The 24,899-nt window shown below is 43.5% G+C and overlaps 2 protein-coding genes across 7 annotated transcripts in view; both read left to right on the top strand.

The window, feature by feature from the left end:
* LOC126470158 (protein O-linked-mannose beta-1,2-N-acetylglucosaminyltransferase 1-like) overlaps positions 1-24,899 on the top strand; it is a 2,280,325-nt gene that overhangs the window by 1,989,805 nt on the left and 265,621 nt on the right. The window lies entirely within an intron of this gene.
* The window catches only part of LOC126470821 (succinate dehydrogenase assembly factor 3, mitochondrial-like), a 49,922-nt gene continuing 37,302 nt past the window's right edge, over positions 12,280-24,899 (top strand). Inside the window, exon 1 of the mRNA XM_050098832.1 lies at positions 12,280-12,300. Within this exon, the coding sequence (XP_049954789.1) occupies positions 12,280-12,300 (21 nt within the window). The remainder of the gene's footprint in view (positions 12,301-24,899) is intronic.

The following is a 24,899-nucleotide window of genomic DNA, read 5'->3' as shown; positions in this document are numbered from 1 at the left end:
CACAAATCACCATCTATCCTACTTTACGGAGCAGGTTAGCCTCTGAAACCTATGTTCTGTGAAGAGTCGTGGACGGCCAACCATTTAGCGTCTAGTGGTAGTTTCATTGTCCGTCTACCTCTTTCCGTAGATGGTTACGACAGTAGCACGCGAACATTCGCCGTTTTCGAGATACCCGTTCAGAGGCTCTGCGTAATAATAACCTGCCTTCTGTCAAAGTCTCTTATCTCAAAGGATTTCCCCATTTGCAGCCCATATCTTGGCTAAGGTGATCCCTCGTCCGTGTCTCCTCCGCTTACATACTTTTCTTACTGTGTCACGTGCCCGCTATGTCATAAGACGGCATCCAGCGTCGCGGTTGGCAGTGGTCATAGTGTTTTGGCTTATCATTATATAAACCGTGTCGTAAATATAATGTTCAATGTCGACTTGCAAAATAGCGTAACAGAGTTCAGATTCATATGCTGGGCAGGGAATAGAAACGTGCCTAATTTGCGATTGGAAGAAAATCTAAGCAACTGATAATCTCAAGCAAAACTCGAGAACCAGCCCGACATATACCTAATTTTCTTTTCCAAAACGTAATAATTGCAAATCGTATTTTTAGGTATTTTGTGAATCTGTAAATATTGGTGGAAATTTCCTTTTCCTCTCTTAAGTCGGAATCGTTACTGTACGTCTATTAGCAGTTAGTGGGACAACTGCAGAGAGCTTGTAGGGGCTTCTGAATCCCAGCAGTTAGGCAACACAGTAACAACATTTAGTGTGCATTTGACGCGCTGCGGGAAGTACATAACGAGAGCTATACAAGCGCATAATGCTGCTCAACTACTTGACAAAGTCCCACAGGATTTGTGCAGATAAGGGCGCAGGAAATGTTCCGCGACCCACGCAAGTGTGCTGTGGCCACAGGTCGGACCTTAATGGCTGCGCAGCTTTCGTCAGGCAAATCGTGGCGCCACCAGCTCACGCAAGATCTCCAATCACTGCGCGGCCGTCTACTTACACCCTAGCTGCATGACTTATTACGTGTTTTTTGGAGCGTTCTAAATGATTACAGAAGTGTAAGCGAAAGTCTCTAAGATGCGTATTTCTTTGAAGTAAGTAACAATCTGACTAAACTAAGGGATCTGATGATAGGACACTTCCTGAGACATAGGAATTGCCAATTTGATGATGGAGGGACGTGTGCAAGTGTGCGTGTTTCGAAAGGGGGGGGGGGGGCATTGCAGAGGGAAGCTAAGGCTTGACTGCAGCTGTTAAGCAGAGATGAAGAGGCGTGCACAGCATGGACAAGCGTGGAAAGCTGGATCAGACCAGTAATGAAGACCACAGTAATAGCAACAAGTAAAAGTATTTCTTCAAGCAAATAAATGAGTAGAAGCTCCATATGGGTTAAAGAGGTAATGGATTGCACATAATGAATGAACAGGGTGTTTAGGAAGGAATATTCCTAGAGACTGTTGTATCCACAGTTATCAGTCAAAAAGAAGGTTAGAGGTTGACTTGAAATGAACAGAAATGGTGACGAAATTTGAAGGGAATAAGGTAAATGGTTCGGATTATGCAAGGATGGCGAAGACAGGGACGGGTGCCGTCACATGTAATCAGTAAAGGAAATGTGGTCTTTCCAGTACAATAAGTACTGGAGCTTCGAGGTAAAAAGTTCATCTCTACCTTCTTAACAGATGCAGCCAATCGAGAAACACGTAAGAACAAAGTGGGCGCAATTGTAGTCTTGATTGAGGTATTGATATTGAGAAGACGTATGAGCGCAATTCAAGACTGGAAGTATATAAAATGCATGTTTGACAATCAGCCGCTTTTATTTTAAACCCAAATATCGACTAGTTTCAGTCATGGACCATCTTCACGGACAAGGGTTAAAATTGCATAAAGCACAACATTACATTTGTCATTACTTAAATAATGTGTAGAGCAGGTAATGAATATCAGTATACGACACAGGACTTTTAGAAGCAAACATACCGATAACAAGTGTACACAGAATAGTACTGAAGAGAAGCAGTAGTGAAGACCAGTACTGCTTTGTGTATACTTGTTATCGGTATGTTTGCTTTTAAATGCCCTGTGTATATTGATTTTCATGACATGCTCTACACATTATATAAGTAATGACAAATCTAATGTTCTGACTTAAACCGTTTTAACCCTTGTCCGTAAAGTTGGTCCATGACTGAAACCGGTCCGTATTTGGGTTTAAAATAAAGGCGGCTGATGTTCAAACATGCATTTATGCGTTACTCGACAGCTGTTGATAGTCACCTTCCAAAAATGTTTAAGACCGAAAATGTTGGGGTTGTTTGGGCTGAAAGCTGGCAGAAGGAAACTAAGCACACCTGGTACAGGAGATGCGGAACTATCTGAAAATCACCAGTTGTTGTACAGCTGCGAATGCAGCTTCCTTTTCTGCGAATGTAGGGGAACCCCAAGAATTCTAAGGAATGATATTAGCATTTAACGTAGTAAATGCCGTGTGGCTAGACTGTTCACCTGGTGCAAGTCTTTCGAGTTGACGCCACTTCGGCGACTTGCATGTCGATGGAGATGAAATGATGATGATGACAACACAACACCCAGTCCTTGAGCGGAGAAAATCTCTGACCCAGCCGGGAGCATTTAACGTGGTACTTTGTAGATACATGAAGAACGAAGCGTGAAACAATATTGAATAAAGCAGCAACCTGTTTCAGACTGAAGGAATAAGAATTAATGAAGCTGTCAACAACCCAGAGTTGGAATTTAACCCCATATTGCTGCACTAGGCATTGCTCTCTTGGGTATGATTTGCTTAACCTTGTAGGAACCACAATGTAACGTGGAATTCGCGCCACTATGAAACCTGGTATTTTTTACACATATGTTTTTTTTACCAGTTCCTGCTACCCTCCTCCGTGGCTGAGGTTGCGACGGCACGGTAGCTCAGCGTGTTCGGTCAGAGGGTTAGCTGCCCTCTGCAATAAAAAAAACTCAGTTAATCGATCAACGACGAACTAAAACGGGTGTCTTACGACGTCCGCCCCGAGCAGATTCAACGAACAAAACGAGGAGATCACAAAAAAAAAGGTTGCTAACGCACGCTTCTGCGGGGCGCTCGATATGGAAGGTAACCTGGTTCGAATCCTGGTGGCGTAAAAATTTTTCACTGCCAGAATTTCGTCGGAAAGGGGCGGAGAGGTGGTGGCGTGAAGTTCCTGGTCACCAGACTTAGTGCCTGTATGTTTCCTCAGTGTCTTATGGAGTGACGGCGTGTGACATTGTTGATGGTGCTATTCGCCAGGAGTAGACTATGGTCCGGCACCAGGTCTCACCCTCTAACTTCTCTCATCATCATACACCACAAACAAACACACTACGCTCCACATATACACAGTACATACTTGTAGTTTTACAAAAAGGTGTAATCGAGCATTTTGTAAATAAACAAAGCAAAATCAAATGGTATAATTTTTACAAAATCTCACAAAACAACTTCTGTGATGACTATCGGGAGGTTACCGAGCGTTTGGTCTAGTAATCTCACACATAGTGAACTGGGCAACCAAATTGTGTGTAAAGATAGAGTTGATATCCTGGCAAGTTGCGAGTTTCGATACTCATATTGAAAGAGTGCTAAAAATAAGGCGCTGCAATTCTCTGTTAACATGGACGTCGGGTTACCAAAATATGACATTAACATGCAGATAACATTCAGACGTTATTTACATGACACCCTAAGAATTTCCTACCATTGGCTGCTACAAGACTACAAAAAAAGAGAGAAAAATGTAGTCAGTGCAGTAACGAGCGACGACATGAGTTGACAGTAGTCAATGCGCACCAACAAATCAGTAAGAATATGCAAAGGCGACCAGTAGGGCACGAGTTGCATCTGTTTGACAGTCGTTCCGCTGGCTGTTCGCGAGCTGTGTGGGCATATTGCCTCATTTCTCCGAGAATGCAATTGTCAGGTCCCAGAGCGGGCCGAGGCGGCGGCCTCGCATCCCCAGGGTGTTTCACGCGTGCTCTATAGTCTATGGCATTCAGGTCCAGGTCCGCCGAAAATGTAGGCCACTCGATGTCCTCCTCACACTCTCTCAGTCCCGTGGGAATATACCTTATTGTCCATGAAATTGAAGCCAGTGGCCATTGCGTAGCCCAACCTCTCGGCACAATCACGTTCCCTTGTGACCAACACGGCTGCGAAGGTGTGATGTTGTGTTTTTGCAGTTAATGCTATCTCCGTTGGCCACGAACCCACGTCCATCGTAGCTGTCATGTTCCTGTACCACTGTGCTAATATATATACTATTGGTTTACTTGTGTCCAGAATTGCTCGTTCCAATGAATCAGATTTATCCTGAAAATATCGTGTTCCTTGATGTGTGACTGCAATTTGATACAGTTATCGTAACCTGGACTAAATGAGATATTGTTCTTGTTAGTTGCATATAGGAGTTGGACAAAAACTCCGTGAGAAAGGCATGCTTGAACATAAATTTAGGTGCTAGCCAAGCCAGCAGGTTTCGCTGTTGTACTAATATTTGGCCGGCCGCTGGTGGCCGAGCGGTTCTAGGCGCTTCAGTCTGGAACTGCGCGACTGCTACGGTCGCAGGTTCGAATCCTGCCTCGGGCATGGATGTGTTTGATGTCCTTAGGTTAGTTAGGTTTAAGTAGTTCTAAGTTCTAGGGGACTGATGACCTGAGATGTTAAGTCCCATAGTGCTCAGAGACATTTGAACTAATATTTGCCCACGAACGGCACCTTAGCAATGACTTCCATTCATTGCAAGGAGACGAAAGAGTGTCTCGAGTAATCGTGACAGACGGTCACTGAAAAGTATTGTTACGGAATATAGGAGTACGACAGCTGCGCCGACCATTGTGGCCGAGCGGTTCTAGGCACTTCAGTCTGGAACCGCATTGCTTCTACGGTCGCCGGCTCGAATCCTGCCTCGGGCATGGATGTGTATGATGTCCTTAGGTTAAGTTAGGTTTAAGTAGTTCTAAATCTAGGCGACTGATGACCTCAAATGTTAAGTCCCATAGTGCTCAGAGCCATTTGAACCAAGATTTTTGGACAACATGGTTGTGGAGAGAAGCAGCGATTAGTATGATTAATCAATAATTCAAGAACAGTCTTAATCGCGTTTATTATTGTTATAATACAGCCAACCGGTTTCAACCCGACGAAGGGGTCATCTTCTGGGCGTTTACATCATTGGTCGACTGCTGGTGGTGTCACTCCTGTCTACATAACGGCAGGGTACTCATATTGAGTATCCTGCCGTTATGTAGACAGGAGTGACACCACCAGCAGTCGACCAATGGTGTAAACGCCCAGAAGATGACCCCTTCGTCGGGTTGAAACCGGTTGGCTGTATTATAACAATAATAAACGCGATTAAGACTGTTCTTGAATTATTGATTAATCATACTAATCGCTACTTCTCTCCACAACCATGTTGTCCAAAAATCTTGGTTCAAATGGCTCTGGCAACTATGGGACTTAACATTTGAGGTCATCAGTCCCCTAGAACTTAGAACTACTTAAACTTACACACACACACACACACACACACACACACACACACACACACACACACACACACATCCATGGCATCCGAGGCAGGATTCGACCTGCGACCGTTGCAGTCTCGCGGTTCCGAACTGAAGCGCCTAGAACCGCACGGCCACCTCGGCTGGCTGGTCGGATCAGTTTTATTTTTATTTATTTATTTTTTTTCCACACAGTTTCCAACTTCTGGCCAAGTTAACGTCCCAAGACGGAAGCATGGCGGTGGTTCGATGATGATATGGGTAGCCATATTGTGGTATTCCGAGGGCCCCATGATTACTCTCCAAGGTTACATAATTGTCAAGGATCATGCTACCATTTTGACTGATCTGGTCCATCCCATGGTACTCAGTTTATTGCCTAATGGTGATGCTGTGTTCTAACACGATAAAAATGGTTCAAATGGCTCTGAGCACTATGGGACTAAACATCTATGGTCATCAGTCCCCTAGAACTTAGAACTACTTAAACCTAACTAACTTATGGACATCACACAACACCCAGTCATCACGAGGCAGAGAAAATCCCTGACCCCGCCGGGAATCGAACCCGGGAACCCGGGCGTGGGAAGCGAGAACGCTACCGCACGATCACGAGCTGCGGACAACACGATAAAAAATCGCATCGTCCAGGACTGATGTTGTGAGGTCGAGGATGAATTTTTGCATCTCCCCTGGCCACCGCAGTCACTATATCTCAATACTATTGAGTCTCTGTGGTCTCCTTTGGAGAGAAGCTTGTGCGACCGCTATCCGCCTCCACCATCATTCCGGAATTTGGCATTATTTTGCAAGAAGTATGGTATGAGAGTCCCTTGAAAACAATGCAAGACCCGCATTTATGTATTCCAAGACGACTCGAGGAGTTTTGTTATTTGGGGAGCAAAATAACTGATGATGGTCGAAGTAGAGAGGATATAAAATGTAGACTGGCAATGGCAAGGAAAGCGTTTCTGAAGAAGAGAAATTTGTTAACGTCGAGTATAGATTTAAGTGTCAGGAAGTCGTTTCTGAAAGTATTTGTATGGAGTGTAGCCATGTATGGAAGTGAAACATGGACAATAAATAGTTTAGACAAGAAGAGAATAGAAGCTTTCCAAATGTGGTGCTACAGAAAAATGCTGAAGATTAGATGGGTAGATCAAATAACTAATGAGGAGGTATTGAATAGAACTGGGGAGAAGAGGAGTTTGTGGCACAACATGACTAGAAGAAGGGATCGATTGGTAGGACATGTTCTGAGGCATCAGGGGATCACCAATTTAGTATTGTGGGGGCAGCGTGGAGGATAAAAATCGTAGAGGGAGACCAAGAGATGAATACACTAAGCAAATTCAGAAGGATGTAGGTTGCAGTACGTACTGGGAGATGAAGCAGCTTGCACAGGATAGAGTAGCATGGAGAGCTGCATCAAACCAGTGTCAGGACTGAAGACACCACAACAACACCAACAGTGTTTCCATACGTTTGTCCACCCACTGTACTTTCCATGACCTCCAGGAAGCACACTCATAGATATTACTGTTCAGTGGAGAAATAACACTTCTTGTCACTCCTGTTGCGTTCGAAAAGGTAACACTTTGCCTCGTCTCTGCCCTCACACGATCATAATCTCTCAGATGACATCTGGTAGCCATGTTCTAAAAAACGTATTCGCTGTAAGCTACAAAATCGCATGACAATTCACGGCTTCTGTCTGTTCCTGTAGTAACAAGTTTTCCGTGATAAGTGTGTCCCTAATCGCTGATGCATGTAACTCTGTGACATTTCTCCTTAGTGCAAATAAATAACTCCCGTTGTCTGTTGGCAGAATACCTCTATTCGGTCACCTTTTAAGGTGTCAGGATGTTATAAATAATAAAGAAGAAGGAGGAGCAAGAGGAAAACGTGTTACTACACACGATCGCCAGAATGGCCAAGACGTAAAGTTTTCAAGGCAGTGGTCAGACTACCGGTGGCCGGACGACAATGAAGTGTAGTATGAGAGAAAGAAGCGCAAGATAGACGTGATTGGGTAAAGTGAGAAATGAAGTGTTCAAATAGCTTACGGGAATGTAGCCGGGTGACATTGATAACAACGTCCGATATTTCGACAGGTGACCATCCCGTCGTTTATAAGTAAAACTGCACCAAGTAAGCGCAGTGATACATTTCTTCTCCTTCGAAATAAACAGTGTGAGACCTGAACGCTTTTTTCTGCAGTTTTGCCTTGAAGATGACAGGCTTGTCACCTGTCAAAATACCGCCGGCTGTCGAAGACATCACCCGGGCGCATTAAAAAAAATGGCTCTGAGCACTATGGGACTTCACATCTGTGGTCATCAGTCCCCTTGAACTTAGAACTACTTAAACCTAACTAACCTAAGGACATCACACACATCCATGCCCGAGGCAGGATTCGAACCGGCGACCGTAGCGGTCACGCGGTTCCAGACTGAAGCGCCTAGAACCGCACGGCCACACCGGCCGGCCCGGGTGCATTCCCCTAAGTTATTTGAATATTGCATACGCTGAGAGACACTCACTAGAAATGAAGTAAATAAGCTATAATACCAGTAGAAGCCACATGAGCCAGAGACAGAAACTACGAGGTATATGAGAAAATAAATGTCTGATTTTTTTATTTATCTACATTTTTATTTTATTTTATTTTCAAACAACAGTATTGTCCCCTTCGGCAATAATACACTCCTGGAAATTGAAATAAGAACACCGTGAATTCATTGTCCCAGGAAGGGGAAACTTTATTGACACATTCCTGGGGTCAGATACATCACATGATCACACTGACAGAACCACAGGCACATAGACACAGGCAAAAGAGCATGCACAATGTCGGCACTAGTACAGTGTATATCCACCTTTCGCAGCAATGCAGGCTGCTATTCTCCCATGGAGACGATCGTAGAGATGCTGGATGTAGTCCTGTGGAACGTCTTGCCATGCCATTTCCATCTGGCGCCTCAGTTGGACCAGCGTTCGTGCTGGACGTGCAGACCGCGTGAGACGACGCTTCATCCAGTCCCAAACATGCTCAATGAGGGACAGATCCGGAGATCTTGCTGGCCATGGTAGTTGACTTACACCTTCTAGAGCACGTTGGGTGGCACGGGATACATGCGGACGTGCATTGTCCTGTTGGAACAGCAAGTTCCCTTGCCGGTCTAGGAATGGTAGAACGATGGGTTCGATGACGGTTTGGATGTACCGTGCACTATTCAGTGTCCCCTCGACGATCACCAGTGGTGTACGGCCAGTGTAGGAGGTCGCTCCCCACACCATGATGCCGGGTGTTGGCCCTGTGTGCCTCGGTCGTATGCAGTCCTGATTGTGGTGCTCACCTGCACGGCGCCAAACACGCATACGACCATCATTGGCACCAAGGCAGAAGCGACTCTCATCGCTGAAGACGACACGTCTCCATTCGTCCCTCCATTCACGCCTGTCGCGACACCACTGGAGGCAGGCTGCACGATGTTGGGGCGTGAGCGGAAGACGGCCTAACGGTGTGCGGGACCGTAGCCAAGCTTCATGGAGACGGTTGCGAATGGTCCTCGCCGATACCCCAGGAGCAACAGTGTCCCTAATTTGCTGGGAAGTGGCGGTGCGGTCCCCTACGGCACTGCGTAGGATCCTACGGTCTTGGCGTGCATCCGTGCGTCGCTGCGGTCCGGTCCCAGGTCGACGGGCACGTGCACCTTCCGCCGACCACTGGCGACAACATCGATGTACTGTGGAGACCTCACGCCCCACGTGTTGAGCAATTCGGCGGTACGTCCACCCGGCCTCCCGCATGCCCACTATACGCCCTCGCTCAAAGTCCGTCAACTGCACATACGGTTCACGTCCACGCTGTCGCGGCATGCTACCAGTGTTAAAGACTGCGATGGAGCTCCGTATGCCACGGCAAACTGGCTGACACTGACGGCGGCGGTGCACAAATGCTGCGCAGCTAGCGCCATTCGACGGCCAACACCGCGGTTCCTGGTGTGTCCGCTGTGCCGTGCGTGTGATCATTGCTTGTACAGCCCTCTCGCAGTGTCCGGAGCAAGTATGGTGGGTCTGACACATCGGTGTCAATGTGTTCTTTTTTCCATTTCCAGGAGTGTATATCTACGGAGTCGTTGTTCCCAGTCTTGGTGGCAGCGCTGAAAGGCTTCAACTGAGAGGGCCTTTAGCCGGCAGGAGTGGCCGAGCGGTTCTAGGTGCTACGGTCTGGAACCACGCGACCGCTACGGTCGCAGGTTCGAATCCTGCCTCGGGCATGGATGTGTGTGATGTCCTTAGGTTAGTTAGGTTAAGTAGTTCTAAGTTCTAGGGGAGTGATGACCTCAGAAGTTAAGTCCCATAGTGCTCAGAGCCATTTTTGAACAGGGCCTTTAAAATGTCAGTCACGTTATTTCGGATGTTCTCCAGAGTCCCAAAATGACGTCCTTTTAAGACATTTTTCCATTTCGGTAAAAGAAAAAGTCACAATAACTCGGATCAGGTGATTAGGGGGACTGTGGAACAATAGGAATGCCTTTTGAGATCAAAAAATTCCATGATGGAAGTGAGTGTGTGATATAGAACGTTGTCATGACGCAGCGTCCACTTGTCTGCAATGTCCAGTCTCACTCGATTCGTCTTTTTCCTGAGACTTTCAAGGACTTATTTGTAAAGCTCTTGATTGACAGTTTGCCCTGGAGGAATAATCTCACAATAACACGTATACGTACAACATTTTCGTCGTTTTTCGAAGCTGGAGGTCTCCCTGAGCGAGGTTCATCTTCAACCTGCTCTAGGCCCTCCAAAAATGACTTTTCCAGCGAAAAACTTGTCCTCTTGATAAGGAATGTTCGCCAAAGGCCTGTTTCAACTTTGCAAAGATCACACTCGTAGAACACGAAACTTGATGGCATAAAGTTGCTCTAAATTCCGCTGTTACATTTTCGTAACACCCAACAAAAACACAACTTTACTGATGGCGCTCTCAAAAATTACGTGATGGCTCTACGGAGCTGAAACTCGGACTGAGCATCTGGAAGAGATGAACACACCGGTCTACACATGTAGAACAACACAGCGTTACCAGATCGCTCACCGTATATTCAGTTGCAGCAAGAGTAGGCTCAGACAATGTCTAAAAATGTGTCTGTTAGAAATTCTACAGCTAGAGGAAAGGAGAACAGACCGGAGGACAAACTCTAGGAACAACACTTTATCGTTGGCAATTGGGGGAGGTGGTATATGGCAGGCAGACACGGAGGAGAAAATTCGCACGGCGGCCAGCTCTAAGTGAAGCTAATTAACGCTGAAGGAGAAGAAAGAAATCTGTCCCGGGTGGCAGGGTGGGTACGACATCACCGGCGGAAGCAGAAAAGTGCCGGCCAAGTCTGCGGACAGCCCTCCGCTCCGCCCCCTCGCCAGCCATGGCGCAGCGGAATTTCAGTCCTGCAACAATGCGAGCCGCAGCGCACACAAACGACGGAATTCTCGCGTCGTGAGCACTCCGGCGCCGCATTTCTACTTCCCGTTAGCGGTGCACACACTACAGCCATTACGAAACTCAATGACGAGGAAACCTCCGCGCACGTTTCCCCGACGATTAATGCAAATTGCAGTTAGTACGAGAGAACAACTAAAGTCTGTCTGTACAGCTGCAATCCTGAATCCCCATAGAACGCCACTGCTCGTATTGCATCAGAGCGAAATTGTCGGTTTTTGCATGCAGACGGTACCTCCTTTGCTTGCAGAATGTACTGGAAGCTTTCTGGGGCATAGTAAATAAGGGAGAAGGTCAGAACTGTTTAACACTAGCGAGTGTGTTGTTACTAATAGATAAGATGCAGAGTTTCGGAACTGATCACCTTCAAGACGGGAAATTAGTTGAAAGATCGATTAACACCACTGAAATGAGGTGCTTTTAATTTCTAAGGTCTGCGAATATCTTTGCCACTAAATAGTCACAAGCACAAAATTTGAAATTTCTGTCATTTCTCATCGCAATCTCCATGCAGCTACACACACATTTCACAACGTTTCCATCGTGGGAGTGTGTTCTCACAACAGATAAACTGCTGATGCTCTCGTGGCACGACTGGATAAAGTGTGACCATTTAGTGGAGCTTTCATCGTTGGCAATAGTCAAAATTCGGTAGCAGTCGGGTAATGTGAGTGAGGAACATGAGAAACTACTCCAAAGTTGTTTTTTGCTTTTTTTTCCTCGAAGGAAGTCCAGCGTCGCTTTGGCCCGATGCGCTGGTGCGTTATCTTGGTGAAAGAACACACGTGTAACAATTTCCGGTCGTGATTCTCGTAATGCTGGTAGGAGCTTTTTCTTCAAAACATATTGGTAGCTCCAACCTGTCACTGTATTGCCATTTGGCGATCCTCCAAGCCACGTTCTCAGTCTGTCCCCTACTGTGTCTACAAGATTCAAAGTTGTAACAAAAGGAAATACGGGCTCAAACCACATTAGAAGTCTCTACAACGAGGGAACTCATTGACGAATTTATGCTGGTATTTCATTCTGATTTTCGGACATCTATGTACCCGTCATTCATCTGAATGAAGCCATAGGTGTCCAAACACAAATACGGGTAAAAGAAACAGGAAAGATGTTGTGGAAGATCTGGCAGGTGCAACTAAAACTGAGCTAGTCGATTGTTACGGTGGAAGTCATGTCTCTTACAAGGGCGTAAGAACGGCATAAGAACCAGAATGGTTATGCAGAAGAGAGAGGTGAGTTTCGCTAACTGAGGTAGCCGAACAGCATCCTCCACCCCCGATTATCCTTCTCCGCTATAAACTGTTCCCACATATTTAAAATGCACTCTAACACAAAAGCACACCTTACCATTAAAGAATAATCTAAATGGGACGGAAATGGTTAGATGTGGCTTACATGTACAGACAGACAAATGATTAAAACGTCAGAAAAATTGGATAATTTATTCAACAGAAGGATTTTTCTTCAAAATTAATGTTCGCACTAACTTGCGGGCAGTCTTCAGCAAAGAAACACGCAAGTCAGTAAGAGACTGCACAACAGAAGGTTTTTACAAACTGAGCAAGTCAGTAAGGGACTGGTCCACTTCTGAACCGTATTTGGCTTGGTGTTGAGTGATAGATGGTTGTTGGACGTCTTCCTGAGAGATATCTTGCCAAATTCTGTCCAATGGGCTGTAAGAGTGCCGTGGATGACAGCCAAACGGGTCTTGCTATGAAATAAAATAGAACCTCAGACTCTCGCTCCTGGTTGTTGGGGCTTATGGCGGATGACAGAAAGGTTGGTATCCCACTGGTGTCTGGGGCTCTCCAGATACGTCTTCGCTGATCATCGGGGCTGAGTTCGAAGCGGGACTCATCACTGAAGACAATTCTACTTCAGTCACTGAGATCCCAGGCTTCGACGACCAGCGAAGACGTGTCTGGAGACGCCCCAGACAGCAGTGGGATACCAACCTGACTGCCGACCGCCATTTGGCCCGCCAACGAGGAGTGATGGTCTGGGGTGCCATTTCCTTTCGCAGCAGGACCCTTTTGGTTGTCATCCGCGGCACTCTTACAACACAGTGATACGTCAACTATATTCTACTCCCCGTTTTGTGGCCCTTAATGGAAGCCATCCAGGGCTTACATTTCAGCAAGATAATAGCGTCCCGCACATGGCGAGAGTTCCTACTGCTTGTCTTCATGTTTTCCAAACCCTATCTTTGGCAGCAAGGTTGCTGGAACTCTCCCCAGTTGAGAACGTTTGGAGCATTATGGACAGGGCCCTCCAATCAACAATGGATTTTGGCGATCTAACGCGCCAGTTGGACAGAATGTGGCACGATATCTTTCAGGAGGGCATCCAACATCTCTTTCAATCAGTGCGAAGCCAAGTAATTATTGAATTGTTCAGTTTGTGAAGCCTTTTCTCTGGAATAAAGCATCCTGTTTTTCTGAAATTGTAATCATTTGTTTCTCTGAGTATGTACATCACATGTACCATTTTCTGTCGCATTCAGCTATTTCCTTCGTGGTGCGTCATTTCTTTTTTTTTCTGTTTTTTGTCTTGGAGTGTATTTGGGTCTCTACCTGTGGAACATTCAGATTTCTAGCCGCTGAAGAAACACACTCATGAAGATCATTTCACAGCAAGCAAATATTTCGGTCTAAGAATGTTTCTAGGAGATAATTAGTCTGTTATTCCCCCAGTAGAATAAATGACGTTTATCAAAAATTCTCATCCTGCCATCCTAATAGCTCCCTCTCGTGTTCTCTAAACCATGTAAGTGTAAGTTGAACGCCGCGATGATTTCTTCAACAAGCCAACGACCGATATCTTCCTTCACCCCCTCCCCCCCACACCACCACCACCACAACCATCTTTTTCGAAACTGTACTTGTGCTTCGTCTATGATGACGGTCGACGGTAAGTCAAACTTACGGTTTTTGGGTTAATAAATCTTGAATACTACCATGGCATCGCGCCTCTTCTGGACTAAAACGCCTTTACACACACACACACACACACCTCATTGAAGCGCGCCCGCATGTGTGACTGTGTGTGTGTGTGTGTGTGTGTGTGAGTGAGTGAGTGAGTGAGTGAGAGAGAGAGAGAGAGATGTCACAGGAATAAGCGCAGCACTCTTTTTTCGCGTGTTTCTTTGCTGAAGACTGCCCGCAAGTTAGTGCGAACATTAATTTTGAAGAAAAATAAACGGCGAAGTGGGTGCTGACAAGGCGGCCGAGGTCGTTTCGCGGAGAAGGGCTTAACAAGTTATGTAATATCTTAAAAGTGCAGATATGGGGAGCAGGAGGCGCTGGGGACCAACTCGTCTCAATCTCCCACAAGCGGACTGAACGTGCCCGCTCCTCGCTCGCAGGCACCGGCTAGAGGAGCAGCCGCCTGGTAGAACACCTGTTTCTCTAGCACTAGGCGCCTCGCCATCCACTTATCTTCATTCACGGCGGACGTGTATTCCTGTCCGCTGGCCTTTTGCTTGAACTGATCAACTGGTAGAAAGCGACGATAATGGCTGCTCTTCGCCAAAGCTGGCACTGGGCTTCTCCGACTACCGTTGCACAGGCTAGCCCACAGCTCCAATAAGAAAGGGTGGCTTGCTAAAATCTTTGTTCCTCTCCATCACTTATAGAAGACGGAGTCTGCACGACTCATTAAATACAGTTGTAGTGTTGACAAATACTGACACAATGTGGTAGTAAACGCCTACTCAGAAAAGAAGCCACTTTTTCGTGTCACGGCAAGGGATTGTGGTTGTCGCTGAAATGACTTGTTTTCGGTTGTATCGGTTTTCTTACACACCAGTTTAACATCACTGTCAAATCCATTCAGTATAACCTGTTTCCTATTATTTTCTGTAATAAACTTAGAGAGCGAACAAAGATTGAGCATATTTGACACCGTTCACTGCTTTTCTCGAAAACTGATAAGTGGTTGAAAAATACAAAAAATCACCAGTATTCTTCTCTTGATTCCATATTTTTTAAACTCTGCTAAAAATCATGTTGTAATCGGGGATCGTAATAGTGGATGGCCATTACGAATAGTCAGTGCTAGAGGGTGAAAACTGAAGTTGAAGTACTCTGTTTTCGTGTTAATTGGTCCGTTTTCAAGGGCTACAAGCTGTAAAGGTATATTGTGGAGACATAGGCAGCGGGTTAGCTACTTTCTGTTTTTGTTATATACTATGAATGAATGGTTGTTAAGTTTTTAATTTATTACTGTTGCCATAATTTCCTTTCCCTTATTATTTCATAGAAATGGCAAACAAATCTTTAATCCTTTAAAGCAAATGAAGCATTGTACTTCACTGCTGGGTCGCTTCGTAAAAATATTTGCAGACTGGGGTTGGTGCCATTCTGCAGTACGACGGATGTCCAGCGACGACATTGAGGAACTACCGCATAAGTCAGGTGTGGGCATACTTAAGCCACGACACACGGCAGCAGAGACATTATTCTCTCAGCAGTGCTGTACCGATTCTTATGCCATTTGTTTGTTGCTTATTTCTGCCAGCATTCTTATTAAAATAGCACTGATCGCTTTCTCCATTTCCTATAATTAAGATATTTTAATCCAACGCAAATTTTACAAATAAAAATTACTCCTTTTTTAAAAAAAATGTGTACTAAAAGACTAAAAATTTTAGCACTGCTGCTATTGCTAATTGATATTTCGGTCGGTTATTAGCAAGAAATAAATAACACCTGTTATAACCGAGGCCAAACAAATACCGAAAAATATCGATTACTGATAACTAAAAATACTCTCTCACAATGCCAGCAGCAGTGTTGATGTGTTCTTCCGTAAGAGCAGTAACTGGAGCACCGGGTCCACTTTCTTTTGAAATTGATTGTCTCCCCTCTTTAAACATTTTAACCCACCTTCGAGCTGTGCTGTAGGGAAGAATAGACTCTCCATAGGCCGCCTGTAACATTGTATAGGCCTCGACTGAAGATTTGTTGAGACGTAAGCAGAATTTCAAAGCCGTATATTATACCTCGCGTATTACCTTCACTGCAGCGGTAGGTTATACTGAAAATGTGCCTGCCTCTCACAGGAGTTACAACAATGAAACTACTACGACGTGTTTGTTGCACATCAAGGTAACAGAATATCATAAGATTAAATTTTAGAGCGAGAAATTATGACCACAAAAAATTATTATCATTCGTTACTGAACAGCCCTCGTATAAACGCTGCGTGGACCAATTATAAAACTGTGCATATCTGTACGCTCACGAAGGAATACAAATGCGAATCGCGCGATGAAAAAAGAATTGATATCAACCGTGGCTGACAAAAGCTTCATATTCTTCCCAGATTACTTGGTAGAATTAATGGTTATGATCATAGTCTATTAAATTAACGTAATTAATTTTAAAATTCAACTTGTCTATTCCCAGCTACTACACAAACGAAACATTGTGCTAATCTACGAAATACGTATGTTTTAAAAATAGATAGTGACTCTACCTTCTTCCGTTATAGATATAAATCGTGTTAACAGTCATGAAGCTCTTCTGGGCGTAATAGGAGGGTTGTTTGGATTCTTCACAGACGTCTCTCACTCAGTATTGATGCCCCCCCCCCTCCCCTCCATTATGTGGGTTTTTGAGAGGAGGAGACCTCTTGCCATTGTTTACTTTAATAAAATTTACTTTAATAAAAAATAATTGGCAGATACATATATCGCAGTTTTTAGGACATCAGCGTAGAGGAGCTTTTGGATGCTTTCTGGATATCATCAAAAATGTGCACTGCTTCGTCATTCTAATGCGTTATTCGACGAAACTTTTTGTGTAAAAGCTTCATTAGAATGTTTGCTTAAACGGTGTAGGAAGCACTGTAGCGTATGTGTGTCTCATACCGTCTAGTTTTATTTCAGTAATTGTATTTTGATATGATTTTATCATTGTTTGCTTGCCTGATCACCACTTTTAGAAACTTAAGTTACAGTTCTATTTTGACGCGTGTAAGGTGATCGATGACTATGTTTACTGCAGTCTGCTATCATCCGTCACGCGGTAAATGCATCCTTGTGCTTGAAACACTACTAGATGTAGTCTCCTGTAGGTTATTGCTGGTTTTAATCCCAGCCATGAATGGCGCCCTCGCATGATCAACGCGTTGCAATCGAGTGATTAAAAGCGATCGGCCTATAGACAGGAGTGTAACAACAAGCTATGAACTGTCGGCGTACGCCATCCGCCACGCAACACAACGCTCAGTCAAGTTTCAAGTACACTGGTTCCTACAGATCAAGCAACAGTTCTGTATTATTGTCAACATACACTCTGGTGTATAAGGCTTAACTAAAACTGATAATCGGTAAAAATAAAGTCGTACTTTGTAAATGCTGAACGTCGGACGGAGGAGCATATTTGAACAAATACTCGTATATACGGTTTTCATTCCCATGGCGGTTTTTAAAAACCCCTTCTTCAAAATCTGATGCTAAATTCTAGAGTCGTCTATCATCTAATGGACATCTAATGACCTTCCTTCCTTCCTTTCGATCGTTTGGAACTGGCGGTGTAGCATGCTACCCTTGTCATAATGCAATGTACGTATCAGTAAGAGTTGGTATATTGCGACTTGGCATGTTGGAGACAAATTACAACCTACAATGTAGGTGAAAAAAAATTTCGAACAATTATCTACGATAAGAAAAATGCACATCTGTTTGCATTTATCGTCGTCGATAAGACGGAGGAACGCTAAACCCCAGCATTCCTTTTCTGTTGAGGATATACTCACAAGGGAACATCCCCATCGCACCCCCCTCAGATTTAGTTATAAGTTGGCACAGTGGATAGGCCTTGAAAAATTGAACACAGATCAATCGAGAAAACAGGAAGAAGTTGTGTGGAACTATGAAAAAATAAGCAAAATATACAAACTGGGTCGTCCATGCGTAAGATAGGCAATATTAAGGGCTATGTGAGGCGAGGAGCGCCGTGGTCCCGTGGTTAGCGTGAACAGCTGCGGAAGGAGAGGTCCTTGGTTCAATTCTGCTCTCGGCTGAAAATTTTAACTTTTTATTTTCAGTTTATGTGAGAAACTCTTATGTTTTCATCACTTTTTTTGGAGTGATTATTACATCCACAAGAAAACCTAAATCGGGCAAGGTAGAAGAATCTTTTCACCCATTCGCCAAGTGTACTAGTTAGGTGGGTCGACAACATATTCCTGTCATGTGACGCACATGCTGTCACCAGTGTCGTATACAAAATATCAGACGTGTTTTCCTGTGGAGGAATCGGTTGACCTATGACCTTGCGATCAAATGTTTTCGGTTCCCATTGGAGAGGCACGTCCTTTCGTCAACTAATCACACGGTTTTGCGGTGCGGTCGCAAAACACAGACACTAAACTTATTACAGTGAACAGAGACGTCAATGAACGAACGGATAGATCATAACTTTGCGAAAATAAAGAAAGCAAAATTTTCGGTCGAGGGCAGATTTGAACCAAGGACCTCTCGTTTCGCAGATGTTCACGCTAACCACGGGACCACGGCACTCCTCGCCTGACACTGCCCTTAATGTTGCCTATCTTACGCATGGACGACCCAGTTTGTATATTTTGCTTATTTTTTCATAGTTCCACACAACTTCTTCCTGTTTCTCGATTGATCTGTGCTCAATTTTTCAAGGCCTATCCACTGTGCCAACTTATAACTAAATCTGAGGGGGGTGCGATGGCGATGTTCCCTTGTCAGTGATAAAGCAGTAGGCTTTTGCCAGAAATATTGACTCTTAGACAATGTGACTAATAGTGTATTTTAAAATAAGACAGTATGCCATCTTAAGCACTGTATAACATTGAAACACTTGATAATGGCACTTTGAAGCCGAAACCATGATCGTGTAAATGTAACACTGCAAATAAAAAACAGTCTAATGGCGGCACTGACTTTAAAGAAAGTCTTTTGTTGTTGTTGTTGTTGTTGTTGTTGTGGTCTTCAGTCCTGAGACTGGTTTGATGCAGCTCTCCATGCTACTTTATCCTGTACAAGCTTCTTCATCTCCCAGTACCTACTGCAACCTACATCCTTCTGAATCTGCTTGGTGTATTCATCTCTTGGTCTCCCTCTACGATTTTTACCCTCCACGCTGCCCTCCAATACTAAATTGGTGATCCCTTGATGCCTCAGAGCATGTCCTACCAACCGATCCCTTCTTCTAGTCAAGTTGTGCCACCAACTTCTCTTCTCCCCAATCCTCTGCAACACCTCCTCATTAGTTATTTGATCTACCCATCTAATCTTCAGCATTCTTCTGTAGCACCACATTTCGAAAGCTTCTATTCTCTTCTTTTCTAAACTATTTATCGTCCATGTTTCACTTCCATACATGGCTACACTCCATACAAATACTTTCAGAAACGACTTCCTGACACTTAAATCTATACTCGATGTTAACAAATTTCTCTTCTTCTGAAACGCTTTCCTTCCCATTGCCAGTCTATATTTTATATCCTCTCTGCTTCGACCATCATCAGTTATTTTGCTCCCCAAATAGCAAAACTCCTTTACTACTTTAAGTGTCTTATTTCCTAATCTAATACCCTCAGCATCACCCGACTTAATTCGACTACATTCCATTATCCTCGTTTTGGTTTTGTTGATGTTCATCTTATATCCTCCTTTCAAGACACTATCCATTCCATTCAACTGCTCTTCCAAGTCCTTTGCTGTATCTGACAGAATTACAATGTCATCGGCGAACCTCAAAGTTTTTATTTCTTCTCCATGGATTTTAATACCTACTCCGAATTTTTCTTTTGTTTCCTTTACTGCTTGCTCAATATACAGATTGAATAACATCGTGGAGAGGCTACAACCCTGTCTCACTCCCTTCCCAACCACTTCTTCCCTTTCATGCCCCTCAACTCTTATAACTGCCATTTGGTTTCTATACAAATTGTAAATAGCCTTTCGCTCCCTATATTTTACCCCTGCCACCGTCAGAATTTGAAAGAGAGTATTCCAGTCAACATTGTCAAAAGCTTTCTCTAAGTCTACAAATGCTAGAAACGTAGGTTTGCCTTTCCTTAATCTAGCTTCTAAGATAAGTCGTAGGGTCAGTATTGCTTCACGTGTTCCAATATTTCTACGGAATCCAAACTGATCTTCCCCTAGGTCGGCTTCTACTAGTTTTTCCATTCGTCTGTAAAGAATTCGCGTTAGTATTTTGCAGCCGTGACTTATTAAAGTGATAGTTCGGTAATTTTCACATCTGTCAACACCTGCTTTCTTTGGGGTTGGAATTCTTATGTTCTTCTTGAAATCTGTGGGTATTTCGCCTGTCTCATACATCTTGCTCACCAGATGGTAGAGTTTTGTCAGGAGTGGCTCTCCCAAGGCCGTCAGTAGTTCTAATGGAATGTTGTCTACTCCCGGGGCCTTGTTTCGACTCAGGCCTTTCAGTGCTCTGTCAAACTCTTCACGCAGTATCGTATCTCCCATTTCATCTTCATCTACATCCTCTTCCATTTCCATAATATTGTCCTCAAGTACATCGCCCTTGTATAGACCCTCTATATACTCCTTCCACCTTTCTGCTTTCCCTTCTTTGCTTAGAACTGGGTTTCCATTTGAGCTCTTAATGTTCATACAAGTGGTTCTCTTTTCTTCAAAGGTCTCTTTAATTTTCCTGTAGGCAGTATCTATCTTACCCCTAGTAAGATAAGTCTCTACATCCTTACATTTGTCCGCTAGTCATCCCTGCTTAGCCATTTTGCACTTCCTGTCGATGTCATTTTTGAGACGTTTGTATTCCTTTTTGCCTGCTTCATTTACTGCATTTTTATATTTTCTCCTTTCATCAATTAAATTCAATATTTCTTCTGTTACCCAAGGATTTCTACTAGTCCTCGTCTTTTTACCTACTTGATCGTCTGCTGCCTTCACTACTTCATCCCTCAAAGCTACCCATTCTTCTTCTACTGTATTTCTTTCCCCCATTCCTGTCAATTGTTCCCTTATGCTCTCCCTGAAACTCTGTACAACCTCTGGTTCTTTCAGTTTATCCAGCTCCCATCTCCTTAAATTCCCACCTTTTTGCAGTTTCTTCAGTTTCAATCTACAGTTCATAACCAATAGATTGTGGTCAGAGTCCACATCTGCCCCTGGAAATGTCTTACAATTTAAAACCTGGTTCCTAAATCTCTGTATTACCATTATATAATCTATCTGATACCTTTTAGTATCTCCAGGGTTCTTTCATGTATACAACCTTCTTTCATGATTCTTGAACCAAGTGTTAGCGATGATTAAGTTATGCTCTTCGCAAAATTCTACCAGACGGCTTCCTCTTTCATTTCTTAGCCCCAATCCATATTCACCTACTACGTTTCCTTCTCTCCCTTTTCCTACTACCGAATTCCAATCACCCATGACTGTTAAATTTTCGTCTCCCTTCACTATCTGAATAATTTTTTTTATTTTGTCATACATTTCTTCAATTTCTTCGTCATCTGCAGAGCTAGTTGGCATATAAACTTGTACTACTGTAGTAGGCGTGGGCCTCGTGTCTATCTTGGCCACAATAATGCGTTGACTATGCTGTTGGTAGTAGCTTAGCCGCATTCCTATTTTTTTATTCATTATTAAACCTACTCCTCATTACCCCTATTTGACTTTGTATTTATAACCCTGTATTCGCCTGACCAAAAGTCTTGTTCCTCCTGCCACCGAACTTCACTAATTCCCACTATATCTAACTTTAACCTATCCATTTCCCTTTTTAAATTTTCTAACCTACCTGCCCGATTAAGGGATCTGACATTACACGCTCCGATTCGTAGAACGCCAGTTTTCTTTCTCCCGATTACAACGTCCTCTTGAGTAGTCCCCGCCCGGAGATCCGAATGGGGGACTATTTTACCTCAGGAATATTTTACCCAAGAGGACGCCATCATCATTAACCATACAGTAAAGCTGCATGCCCTCGGGAAAAATTACGGCTGTAGTTTCCCCTTGCTTTCAACCGTTCGCAGTACCAGCACAGCAAGGCTGTTTTGGTTAGTGTTATAAGGCCAGATCAGTCAATCATCCAGACTGTTGCCCCTGCAACTACTGAAAAGGCTGCTGCCCCTCTTCAGGAACCACACGTTTGTCTGGCCTCTCAACAGATACCCCTCCGTTGTAGTTGCACCTACGGTACGGCTATCTGTATCGCTGAGGCACGCAAGCCTCCCCACCAACGGCAAGCTCCGTGGTTCATTGGGGGGAGTCTTTTGTTAGCATTTGTTTTTCGTGTCTGTGTTCCTTAACAACAATTTCGTGTCGTCTTTCTGAAAATCAATGAATCTAGGGTGAATATGGGTTGGTTCAAATGGCTCTGAGCACTATGGGACTTAACTTCTGAGGTCATCAGTCCCCTAGAACTTAGAACTACTTAAACCTAACTAACCTAAGGACATCACACACATCCATGCCCGAGGCAGGATTCGAACCTGCGACCGTAGCGGTCGCGCGGTTCCAGACTGCAGCGCCTAGAACAGCTCGGCCACCCCGACCGGCGTGAATATTGCTTATTCGTGTAATGATAGCTTAGATAAATTATTATAATCCATCCTGTATCTTCTGTGACATTTTTTCCTCAATTTACTTCTTTCTTGTTATTTTCTTTAACTTACCGAAATCTTTAACTTACCGAATATTAGATAAATCTACGGAGGTGTAATAAATGATGCCCTCTTTCTTACATATATCTGTGGTCATTCCGCAGCAAAATCTCATCTTGGTGAATGCTGGGTTGCTTGCTTTGTACCGTCCCCGTGACATACAGTGCAAGGACTGAAACAGAGTAGATAGACACACGAGCGAAGTTGAAACTAGGGCCCCACCTGAACAAGGCTGGGTGCTTGCCTGTTCTTCACTATTGTGAAATAGCTTACATAACTGAAAGATATGCAATCCAGTGACGTATTACAGCATTAGGAACTTGTTTCTTTTTAATGGAATGCCATAAAAGTGAAATGTATTTTCGTGACTGAATACTGAACACTGTCGAAAACGGAAGCAGATAACCAACATTTTTCATAGCCCGCCTCGGTAGCTGTGGGGTCAGCGTGGCAGATTGCTAACCGGACGGGGCACGGGTTCGCTTCCTGGCCAAATCGGAGATTTTCTCTGCTCGAGGAGTGGGTTTTGTGTTGGCCTTACGTTCGTATCGTCGTAACTGACATGAAAATCGCCTCCAATACACTGTTGTATCATCTTTCCGTTGCTGAGATGGCTGAATGGGCGTGACTCAAAAGTCAATATATTGAAGTTAAGAAAAACATTTTGATATTTACCTTTCTGTGTATTATGAAGGTGGAGCGACATTGATCAACGCGGATAATATCTTCTTATTTTGCGATAGAGGAAAAATGAGGAAATTCCGTCCTAATTAAGAGATACAAAACATATAAATAGTGAATAAAGAAATGAACTTTAAACAGGCACTGTTCTCTTGAAGGTCAGTGTTACATTCATGAAATTAATTCCACTGTTACAATTGGCTTATACCAAAACTATCTTAGCGCCTGCTCTTTCGTTCGAACAGGTTGTACGGTCCGAACAGATTTTTCTTTCTTTAATCGAATTTTTATTTTGTTCATAAATTGCAACACCTTCTAAACTTTTCACACTAATTAAGAACATAGAAGCACTGTCGTCTGACCAATAAGCGATTCTGATAGCTGGAGTCCAAGGTTTCTATTAATAACGCCTTTTGCGTTCTTGTGGTGCTATTTACATAGAAACTTCTGCGTTCTTGTGGTGATATTTTCATAGAATTTTTCATCCCCTAACATACATTTCTTAATATCTAACCGAGAAGTGAAGTATCGATTTTCAAAGATTTAGCTTTTTTTAATATAACGAAGTACTTTCTTAAAAATTTTCCTCACCTATGTCACTCCCTTGGGAGTTGAATTTCCAAAAACAGTGAAACACGTAGCCTATTTTTTTCATTTCTAACCGAGAAGCCAAATGCCAGTTTCCAAATATGTAGCTTTCAAAATGTTTTTACAACGAAGTATTTTCATAAAACAAATCAATCCCCTCTTTCACCTCCTTAGCGGTTGAATCTGAAAAAACAGTGAAATGCATATTTTTTATTTCTAACAGAGAAGTAAAATACAAATTTTCGTAGGTTAAGCTTCAAAAGTGTTTGCATAATGAAATATTTCCATATAAATGTTCATCACCTATTTCACCCTCTTGAATTTCCAAAAAGTGTGAAACACGTATGTTTTTATTTCTAACTGAGAACCTAAGTACAAATTTTAATAGATTTAGCTTTAAAATGCTTTCATAGTGACGTATTTTCATAAAACATTTCATCCCCTATTTCATTTCCTTGGGGCTGAATTTTCAGAAAAACTGAAACACGCATTTTTTATTTGTAAGTGACAAGTCAAATACCAATTTTCATAAGTGTAGCTGTAAAAAGACATTGGTAGTTCTTTAATAACAATTTATTTTCAAAACCAACTTTCACCCACTATTTCACGCCCATAGAGGTTAAATTTCCAAACGTGTATTTCTTTATTTCTGACTGGGAAACCAAATACCAATTTTCGTTGGTCTGGCCTCAAAATTGCCTTAACAGCGATATATTTTCAAAAAACTTTTCAGCCCCTATTTCACCCCTATAGGGGCAGAATTTCAAAAAATCCCTTCTTAAACGACGCCTACAGTATAAAATCAACAGCCTCTGCAACTTTCAAGTTCCTGGGCGATAATGAGTCCGTGAGTCAATCAGTCGAGACATTTGCATTTAATGGAAACGGATACTACTTCGTAGTCTCTCCATATTATGCCGCGGTG

Source organism: Schistocerca serialis, chromosome 3 (genome assembly GCF_023864345.2).
Source record: "Schistocerca serialis cubense isolate TAMUIC-IGC-003099 chromosome 3, iqSchSeri2.2, whole genome shotgun sequence".
NCBI classification, from domain to species: domain Eukaryota; kingdom Metazoa; phylum Arthropoda; class Insecta; order Orthoptera; family Acrididae; genus Schistocerca; species Schistocerca serialis.
This window is presented reverse-complemented; position numbering and strand designations above follow the sequence as displayed.